Source organism: Chaetura pelagica, unplaced genomic scaffold, assembly GCF_000747805.2.
Source record: "Chaetura pelagica isolate M959 unplaced genomic scaffold, ChaPel_1.0 scaffold7, whole genome shotgun sequence".
NCBI classification, from domain to species: Eukaryota; Metazoa; Chordata; class Aves; order Apodiformes; family Apodidae; genus Chaetura; species Chaetura pelagica.
Genome location: NW_009953920.1, coordinates 3,678,469 through 3,689,404, shown reverse-complemented (window position 1 = coordinate 3,689,404; position 10,936 = coordinate 3,678,469). Strand labels below are relative to the sequence as shown.

The following is a 10,936-nucleotide window of genomic DNA, read 5'->3' as shown; positions in this document are numbered from 1 at the left end:
GCTGTCAAATCAACAGTAACATTGCTGCTAACACATTTCATATTTTGCTTTTCACCAGCAGACATGCATCAACTCACCAATAATGCTCAAAGCAAACATCAAATGTCCAAACTATTAATACATTTCTCTCTTCAGTGATATTTAATATATCAGAGACAACAATTTTCTTATTAATTTCTTCTTTTGAGGTGGATTTATCTTTGAACTTAGAATTTCTAGCACCACCAGTAAGAGTCATTGCTCCTCTTCCTCTAAGTTAATGTGTGAAAGATGCAGGAAGTCTGTCAGTTTTCTTTCTTACCATCAAGTCTAATTTCCTGAGTGTAGTCAATACACATCCTTCACTTGATTATCGGATCTCACCTCCTACTAAGAATCACTAGGATGGTAGGTATTTGTATAGAAGACCACTGCTGGGCAGAAAAACCCAGCTGTGTGAAATTATACTTAACTAAATTGTCTGCACTCTTCCTTAGCCAGCTCCCAGTTCCTTTCCTTTGCAAATACAGCAACTCTCACATGTAGCAATTATTACCAGCCAGGACTGATGCCCTAGGCAGAAGAAAAAAACCCCAACAAAATCACCTACCAAAAAACCCATAAACACAGTCTACCCAATTACATGGTAATGAGTAAATTCCTCAAGTACAGTCTCTAGGTTAGTACTAATTAGTACATCAGTTACTATAGTCATATGCAATATAACTGAGTCATGGCAGCAGTAGTCTGGCTCCCTTCTCCCTCTACTACTTCCAGTTGACAACAAAGCCTAATCTATCACTAAACTTATGCTAGTTCTAACAGTAAAGCCAAGCCATTACAAGATAAACCAGTTCAAAGCAAAAAAAGGCCACAAAACACAAAACCAAAAAACAACAATCAAGGAAACCACCACCCTCCCTCTTGGATAGGTCAGTTTTGTGGCATAATGAAGAGTTAAGTAAGCACCACAGCAGGCATGAAGAAAGGAACAGCAAATCTGGATGGAGCAGGGAAAACATGATACAGAGGGAAACAGGAAGAAAGCAAAAACATTAAATTAATTAAAACGGTATTGTGGAACTTCAGACAATGAGAATTAACTTCTGCATTCTACAATGAAAACTCTCTTAAAAGGACAGCACAACATATTTCACTGTCTTAGCTTCAATTCTCACAGAGCCTTGTAGAATTCTGAAAGTTGGTTGCCAGCTTATAAACCTAAGAATCAGATTAAAAGTACATATAAGCTTGAAATGATCTAGGTTGAAACTGAGAAAAGGGAGATGACATATCAACCTCAGAAATCTTGTCATGTTAAGCTTTCTATCTGGTATATTATCTTCCTCATCACTTTCAAGCAATGTTAACGTTGCTTCCATGACCCAAATCTTGACACACTTTCTTATGATACTATACAACATAACAGCAATTTATATTGATCATAGATATTTTCAAGTTGTAAATACCTATAATAGCTATAATACACCTATTACGGCAAGATTCCTGTTAGAAGAAAATAATACAACTGATTTCCAGACATCTCTAACTTTTAGTGTCTGTTTCCAAGACAGTTTTAAGCAAGCTTGTGTCATGTTGCTAATATGAACAGAAAAATTCTAGTAATGGAAAACCCAACCCTTTGAAACCAAACTTCAAAAAATTATTCTTAATGCACCCCCTCTAGATACATGTGTTTGTATGCTATCTTTTTAGCAAAAAACCTCTGGTATGATTTGATTTATGCAGAAGCCTCAGCATATCTACAGCTCCAGGATTTACCTGACCACTCGGTCTAGAGAACAAGTCTTACAAAGGGCAGCTGAGGGAACTGGGGCTGTTTAGCCAAGAGAAAAGGAGATTAAGAGGAGACCTTATTGCTCTCTACAACTACCTGAAAGGAGGTTGTAGTAAGGTGGGGGTTGGTCTTTTCTCCCAAGTAACAAGTGATAGGACAACAGGAAATGGGCTCGGGTTGTGCCAAGGGATATTTAGATTGGGTATTACGAAGAATTTCTTCACCAAAAGGGTTGTCAGGCTTTGGAACAGGCTGCCCAGGGAAGTGGTGGAATCACCATCCCTGGAGGCATTTAAAATATGTGTAGATGTATCGCTTAGGGACATGGACTTGGCAGTGTGCTAGGTTAATGTCTGGATTCGATGATCTTAAAGGTCTTTCCCAAATAAAACAATTCTATTATTCTATTCTACAATTCTATGATCAATATAACAACAGTTAAGATAGAAATTCAAATTTCATTAAGCATGCAGACATGCAGAAAACGTGCAGAAAATTCTCCTTAGATTAAGAAGATGGGTGATACCTTAAGAGTTTTCATCAGTTTTAAAGGACTAAGCAAAAAGTTAGGTTAAATGATTTAATGTTAAATATTAAACTCAAAGAGACAGGCTGAAGGCCTCAGTATTAACTTCTGTTCAGTGAATATCAAGTCTTCTTTTTACTGAAACTCCATTACCTATCATTAGCATGGAGGATTTATTTCACAATTTACTGCTGCTACTCTAGAGAACTGCTTTACAAGAAAGGCTGCGATGACAGACACATCTAGACATAGGAAAAATTCCATTTGCCTGACAGTGAAAATACTGGATACGCTAAGACAACCCCAAAGGATCTTTCAGTAACTGCTGTGCAAAAGATGACAGAAGCAAAGATCTATGAAGATCAAACACTAAAATTTAAACTAGTAGAGAGAAAATTTCATTTACTGCCTTTGTCGGTCCTTTTACAAATGCTCTCAAGGCCTTGCATAGTTCCAGTTGGCAGAGAGAACGTCACAGTCTTAAAAGAAGTTTAAGTTTGTAATGAAGTTTATTATAATGAACACTTTCTTAAAGGTTAAGCTAGATGTTTCTTTGATGTGGAACCTAACAGAACAGAACAAATTTCAGCATATTTAAACTAAAAATGTGAAGAGCTTTGTGAAGAGCTTTATGAAAAGCTATGCATGCCACAGCTCACACTAGCAAAAGGCTTGCAAATCAATCCACTTTCAAATAGCTGCTTGCCTGTTCCTCAGCTCTGCAAGGAGAGCTGTTTATATAAACAGTTACTAAGATATTTCAAGAAATCTGAGCAAATATTAAATATTTATTATTAAAACAGTGTAAACTAGCTCCACACTTAACATAAGCATTCAACTACGCTCTATACCACAAAAAGGGGATTAACACATCTACTTTTATTTTTTTTTTAAAAAAAAGGCAGGTTGAGGAACTATAGTTAGAAACTGATCAACCACTAAAAAAAATCCATACACAAGGTTTGGGGGCGAGAAATAAAACCCCAAAACCCAAAATACAATTTAGTAACCAAAATACTATTTCAGTATAAAACCATTTGCGCTGGTGATATAAATAGGTTCAACACATAGAAGCAATCTGCTTACAGGCAACAATAGCCTGAAGAATTGCTGTATCTCTGTAAGCTCATTTTTAAAATCTGAATACCAATTATAGGAATTCCTAAGAAGTGTTAAAGAGATGCCAAATAATTTGAAAGCCATAACCACCAGGGTCACAAAACCTAAGGAAACCTAGCTCTGACTCAACCAGAAAATATGTAGGATGTATACATATCATTTTAGACAGTGCTTAGAGACAAAAATCATGGTCTAACACTGCAAAGTAGAAAACTATGACCAATTAGACCCCCATACATACAACACACTGATTAGGATGACAGTCTGACCCTGGCTGTCATCGTAATCCTTCTTAACCAGATTTGCTCTCCTTTCCAAAAGCATCTATGTGATGCTGAGAGCTCTAGACATTCTTAGTACCGATATCAGGATTTGCTCTCTTTTGAATCTTATTTATTTGAATCAATTTCTTGCAAGGATGTGCCTACCTAGCAGAAGGCATTTGATGCATTCTGAATTTACTACCTTCTGATTTAACTGAAAGTCTCATGTCCTACTCAGGGAACACTGTGGTGGAAAAATTTCTGTATTTTCAATGTTTTCTTGATACAATTAATCACTTTACAAAGTATTTAATGAAAAGGATTAAAATCTTTTCCCACAGCTTTTAAAACAATTCTGTCTCCTCAGCCAGAGTCTGATGCTTACTTGGTTTTAAAAGGAAACAAGATTCTCAAGTAACTTAATCCACTTGAATCCAACTTGTTACTTCATGTTCCATTATGATTGACCATTTGGGAAGATTAGAAGAATACTGTCAGAGTATGCAGGGATGAAATGAGAAAAGCCAAGGCCTCCTTGGAATTAAACCTGATAAGGGATGTCAAGGACAAAAGGAAGAGCTTCTTCAAGTATATCGGAGGCAAAAGGAAGACTAGGGAAAATACATCATGATGACAGAGGATGCAGAACCAGAATGGAGTTACTGAATGCCTTCCTTGCTTCAGTCTTTACAGTTCAGGAGTCCCAGACTTTGGAAGTACCAGAGAAGACCTTCCCTTGGCTGAGGAGGATCAGATTAGATATCAGCTAAGTAAACTGGATATATGCAAGTCCCTGGGTCCTGATGGGATACACCCACGAGTGCTGAGGGAACTGGCAGAAGTCATCATCTGTGAAAGGTCCTGGAGAACAGGCGAGGTACCTCAGGACCGGAGAAAAATCAATGTCACTTCAGTCTTCAAAAAGGGCAAGACAGAGGACCCAGGAAACTACAGGCCAGTCAGCCTCGCCTCCATCCCCAGAAAGGTGATGGAACAGCTTTTTATGGGCATTATCTCAAAAGAACGTGGAGGAAAAGGTTATCAGAAGTAGTCAACATGGACTCACCAAGGGGAAGTCACGTTTGACTAATGTGATAGCATTCTACAATGGCATGACTAGATGGACAGATGAGGGCATGGCAGTGGATGTGGTCTACCTTGACTTCATCAGGTCTTCTGGCATCCTCATAGGCAAGCTTAGGAAGTGTGGGTTAGATGAATGAACAGTGCGGTGAACTGAAAACTGTCCGAAAGAAAGAGCTCAGAGGGTTGTGATTAGCAACACAGAGTTTAGCCTGAGGTCCGTAACAAGTGGTGTTTTCTAGGGGTCAGTACTGGGTCTTGTCATGTTCAACAGGCTGACTGACCCTGAGCCACCAATGTGCCCTTGTGGCCATGAAGGCAAACGGCATCCTGAGGTACATCAAGAGAAGCGTAGTAAGCAGGTCAAGAGAAGTTATCCTGCCCCTCTACTCTGCCCTGGTGAGGCCACAATCTGGAATACTCTGTCCAGTTCTCGGCTCCCTGGCTCAAAAAGGACAGGGAACTGCTGCTCTTATGAGGAAAGGCTGAGGGACTTGGGCCTTTGTAGTCTGGAGAAGACTGATGGGGGATCTTACCAATGCTTACAAATACTCGGAAGGGGAGGTGTCTGGAGGATGGGGCCAGTCCTTTAACAGTGATTCCCAGTGACCAGAAAAGAGGTAACAGGCACAAACTTGAACATAGGAAGTTCCATCTAAACATGAGGAGCAACTTTACAAAAAGGTGGCACCAGAGCTGGATCCAGTACTAAACTGGGTGGGGTCTCAAGAGAGCAGTGAGTAGAGGAGAATCACCTCCCTCTTCTTTTGATGCCACGCTTCTTTTGATGCAGTCCAGGACACAGTTGGCTTTCTGGGCTGCAGGTGCACATTGCTGGCTCATGCTGAGCTTGTCATCAACCAGCATCTCCAAGTCCTTCTCCTCAAGCTGTTCTCAATCCATTCTCTGCCCAGCCTGTAATTGTGTTTAGTATTGCTGCAACCCTTTAGTACTGCTGCAGGCCCTTGCACTTGGTTTTGTTGAACTTAATGCAGTTTGCATGGGTCCCCATCTCTCAAGCTTGTCAGGGTCCTTCTGGATGGCATCCTTTCCCTCCAATTTGTTGACTGAACCACAGAGCTTAGGGTCATCTGTATCAACTCCATCTACTGTATCAAAAAGCAAGTAGAAACCTGGTTCCATCTTTGTGTTTCAGGAAGTGGTGGATTTAGAGATACGGAGCTTTATAATCTAAATACAACTTTTGCAGTCTATCTTATTAGCTTCTCCCCAGTGGACAACCTCAACTGATCTAGTAGTCCAGATCATGGTCTGTATCTGAGCAGAGTTCTTCCTCAAGAGTATACTCAAAGGTGAATATGTTGCCATCATGGCCAGGGGCCTGCTGAAACTGCATTCCACTCCAGATCACTATTACAAGTCAGAGTGCCAAAAACAATTATTATCTTGATTTGCACCCTTGCTCTTTCTTTACGTCCAGGACAGGATGATCTCAGCATGTTTTACTTGTGTGGAACGATCTAAATGATAACACTACTAAATTTTCTACAACATAAATTTGTATAAAATTGAGCCTTTAAAAGGTACCAGTTTACTACTAGATTTTGATGCAGATCAGACTTACCAGGGACTACAAATTCCAAGGAAAATCAGCACCTACAAGGCCTGGTGGACCACTGGATACACATTTAAAATTACTTCTATTCACTATTACTTCTCTACTTCAATGAAAGTTCTTGAAATGAAGTCAGGCAGCTGGTTCAGTTTGTAAAATATGATGGAAATGCTGCTAACCTCATGTTCATTCTCTCATATGAATTCACTTTAGACATACAAACAGAAATAGTCTTCACTCCTTCTATGCTTCAATTGAGTTATAAACCAAATACACCTCTAAGTGTATCCTATAGTCAGAAAATATGAAAACAGAGTCTTCATTAATCTTACCTAGATCATTTTAATGTTCATACGATAAGCATTTACTTACATATTACAAAGATGTGGACAGTCCAAACACTGTCTCTTCTTTCCACAAAGCTCCCCACAGCTATGTGGGATTTCATTTCTATTCCATTCAGGATTGTGCACCTTACCTAAACCATGTGAAAGACAAAAACATATTTATTGCCTATTCAATACTGAATTTGGGAAAAACGTCACACCAAAAAGAAAAAGCTGTATTTTCAATACTGGCAGAAATCCTCTGAAAAACAAAATGACACAAAATGTTTTATATTTTTCTCAGCTTTCAGTGCTGATACATACTCAGGGTGACTGAAATATCAAGCTCCAGAAGATTCTTTCCTTCTATGCTCTCAGCAAGTACTTAGCTAGGTACCTGATATTTTACATTAAATTAAACAGATAAAACACAAGAAAATTAAAAGCCCCCTTTAGTTGGCCAGGCTGCATAGCAGATAAGAAAATTAAAGGATGAAACTCCCTTGTTGCCTCAGTGCAGAAGGAAAAAAAAAATAAAAATATATAATTTCCAGAAAATAAATGCATCTGGTATGGTGATAGGGAATAGGAGTAGAATTAATGGACTGGGCAAATTACAGAAGTCATTCTCTATAAAGAAGACTCTACATAAATCGAAACATTAAAGGTTGACATTTTGATGAGTGTAGCAGAAAGTCTTGAATGAGAGGTGATAAATCAAGTACATTAGCTTCAAGCATTCTGTATTTCAGATAAGAACTGAAAGCACATTTTAATGAATCTGATATACTGTTAGCAAATCTCATGGCTTTAAGCATATGAGACTATAATCAGGGTTAAAGGTAATTGCCACTGTTACCACATGTAGACTTAACTTGGGTGGCTGCAAGAAAGGGATTAAATTAATAATGAAGCAACTGAGCCAATGTTACAAATTTGAGTTGCAACAATTAAGAAGACCAAGAAAATGTACTTTTGGTGACATGGTTGTATCATTTTAAGTCTTTAATACACCTTACTATATTCTAAAAATAGCAAGTTAGGAAAATACGAATAAACACCACAGATGGCATTTATTCACCTGGGTTTCAATTAAACTAGTTGCATACCCAGGAAAATCCTGAAAATTAGAAGACCCAGAGGAAGAATAAGCTATGAGTTTCTTCATGGAATGGTGAAAACCACTGCACTTAACCACACTCAACGTATAGTGGTTTGCATCAAATAGAGGGCAGCTTCATATAAGCACCTGATGACATCCAAATGCAGTATCATTAATGTAAAATTATCTACAGAAAATTCAAGTGTTCTGTTCCAATATGGTGCTCTGCTAATAATAACCCTGCCAACAACATGAAGTTCCTACTGTAGATCTCCCAAAACGATGAAACAGCCTTTAAGCCTCGGCAGAGTTTTTTCCTATTTAACAGATGGACAGCCTGTCTTAGAAGTGTAATTTTCATTTGGAATAAAAACATTAATTCTCACTGAATTATTATCCCTATACTTGCAAAATTTCACACATTGTCATACAAATACTATCTTACCTGCGCTGCACTGCTCTTAACTGACCGAGACATTTAGATAAAGAGGATTTTATATAAAATTGTTACCTATTGCAGCATAAACCTGCGTTTCTTTAGGGCAAGTTCACTTAATGTCTCAATTCCAGAGTATTCTGCTTTGTAGAAAGTGAAGCAAAATTTTCCTGTGACTCTGACTTAAGGAAGGGAAAGCTATGTGAAATCAACACAAATTAAAAAAGTATAAATAACAAACTAGATTTGCATGCACATATGCAATTAAGTAACATAATTAATCTCTCCATTTTGCCATATACTTGCAGCTTATTCAATGTTGTACTTGCTTCATTTACTTCTTTTATTAAACCTGTATCCACATAAAGGTCTGAAAAGTCTGAATACTGTTTCCTGTTTAACCTGTACAACATAAATGAGAAAACTGCTATATCAGTTTAAAAGTGTAGATTGTTGTGTGCTCAAATTTTGTATAATTTTGGTGTATCTTGCCACAAAGAAATATGTAACACATGCAAGTTATTTCAGACCTTCTGCAGAAGGAAAGCTTGTAGGATAGCAGCCCAATTCCATCATTATTCTTTTTTAAAAATCACTATTTTTACATCATTATATGAAAATATGTATTACTTATGATTTAGTATTCAATGTTTTAAATGTTTTAAGCAACATATGTGTGATTCTCTGCGCAGCTACCTTCCAGCATCAATGAAGGTTTTTTACTTTTTTAAAGGTTAAATTTCAGGGGTGTAGGCAAACAAGCAGCAATATGGGAATTTAAATTTTAAAAAATAATTTAAATGAGAAAATTGTTTTTCTTTTCAAAAGCAAGCAAGAAACTCACCACAGAAACAAGTGTAAATTTTAGGAATTTGTGTAGAAGCATTCTGACACGCTGGACATCTCCAACCACTATTACCATCTGTTAATAAAAAAATTAAAGATAAAAATTATTAAAGTAAGTAAAGGAGGTAATCTGCAAACCCTGCGTAAGTATTTTCACCTTTTTTCTTACCGCAGCTGCAACCAAAGTTTTTTCATTTACTTAAAGATGGCTAGAAAACAGCTTAATAAAAATGCATTTTATACCAAAAGAAGATAAACAGAGCAGCAATACTTCATTTGACCAGACTCCAACTTTATATACAGTGAAGAACAAATTTTTAAATTGCACATTTTCTATTATCATATACCCTGTTATAATATATTCTACTAGAACATAGACAGTCTTCACCATTTTTAAAGATGGGAGAAAAAGAGATAAAGTGTTGGAAATTGGTGAGAAAAATATAATTTTCTACAGCGTTAAGCACCATCTGTATTTTCCTTTTTGTTATCCTCTCATGTTATGAGTTTAGATGTTCTGCAGACCTATTTAGTATTGCTTCATGTCCAGAACAAATTAGGGCTACATAAACCTGAAAAATCTATTTTAATTAATTTAAAGGTGACAATACCTAGCTATTGACTTGGACATTATTCTTCAAGCTGGTATTTTGTTAAAAAGTAGCTTTCTTGCTTCTGTATTTCAGAAGGGCAGTAAAGAAATAACTTCACTGTAAAGAAAGCAACACTCATGAACATATTTCCCAAATTCAGTATATTTCTGGCTATGAAGACCAACAGTGTGAGAGCACTATTGAAATGAGGGTAAGGAGAACAGTGAGAATCTTTATATACATATATATACACACAGAAACAAAACTATAAACTGATTAGCTCTTACTGTTTTTCTTAACCAATCAATTCAGTGCTGGTAAATTACTGAAGCTCTCATCCTAGAACTGTTCTTAGCAATTAAGAAATCTGACTGAGATTTATGAATTTCACATTATGAATACAACCAGAAAAACCCTATGTGTGACAACTGCACTGCAGGCACACCTATGTTTGGTAGCAGGTGGATTGGAGACTCCTTATGTTAACCATCACAAGGCACAAGGGTAATGATTTTCAAAACTGGAAATGATCCAGATTACAGACGGCCTTGACACTCTTGAAATGCAAACCTAAATCACATCTGTTCTTTTCAATACTTGGTGTGTATTCACAGCCCTCCTTATCCTGCCTCCTATCACTGTGCCACCAAAACTGCTGCAGAGAGCTGTACAATTATGGACTGAGCAGCTGTAGGACAGTGGCACAAGGAATACACTCATATTCATACTCAAGGCCAATGTGCATTCCCTGACCAAGATTTCTGTCTGCTACAGATTGAAGCATCTCAGAAAGAAGCATCTCAGAGAGGTGTTAAAACCTACAAGAACAAAGTAGACAGAATTCCACTATGAGACACCAAAAGGAGAGTTGTCCAAACAAAATCAATATACTTCATTCCCATGTTCTAAGGATTGTTTTAGTATTTACTGCTATCTCCCTCCTTCTGGGCTAAAAAGATTCCTTGCTTGTAATTATTTACCAGAATTTTTTTCATATGATTTCACATTGCAAGCATCCCTATTTGCAGCATTTTCAGTCATAAAAATCTTCATCTGCGGTATTACACCCTTCCTATAGCACATCTGTTGTCACAAAGGCACAGTGAATGGCCTCCTCAGTTTCCAGAATCCTAAAGGATTAAGGGGCTTAAAAGAAATTTGAGTAGGAAGAGCTCTTTATATACTTGCCTAGATGAGTCATAGGTGATTACATAAGAAAGGTTCCAAACACATCTGCTGGATTAAAGAGTGAATGCTAAAAGGCTATGTTTCCAAAGGTACAGCAGGAA

At 37.4% G+C, this 10,936-nt stretch overlaps 1 protein-coding gene across 1 annotated transcript in view; it reads right to left on the bottom strand.

The window, feature by feature from the left end:
* NFX1 (nuclear transcription factor, X-box binding 1) overlaps positions 1 to 10,936 on the bottom strand; it is a 59,220-nt gene that overhangs the window by 34,543 nt on the left and 13,741 nt on the right. The window contains exons 4-5 of the mRNA XM_010001552.1: positions 9,053 to 9,130; positions 6,717 to 6,822 (exon numbers count right to left, since the gene is read on the bottom strand). Of these exons, the coding sequence (XP_009999854.1) occupies positions 6,717 to 6,822; positions 9,053 to 9,130 (184 nt within the window). The remainder of the gene's footprint in view (positions 1 to 6,716; positions 6,823 to 9,052; positions 9,131 to 10,936) is intronic.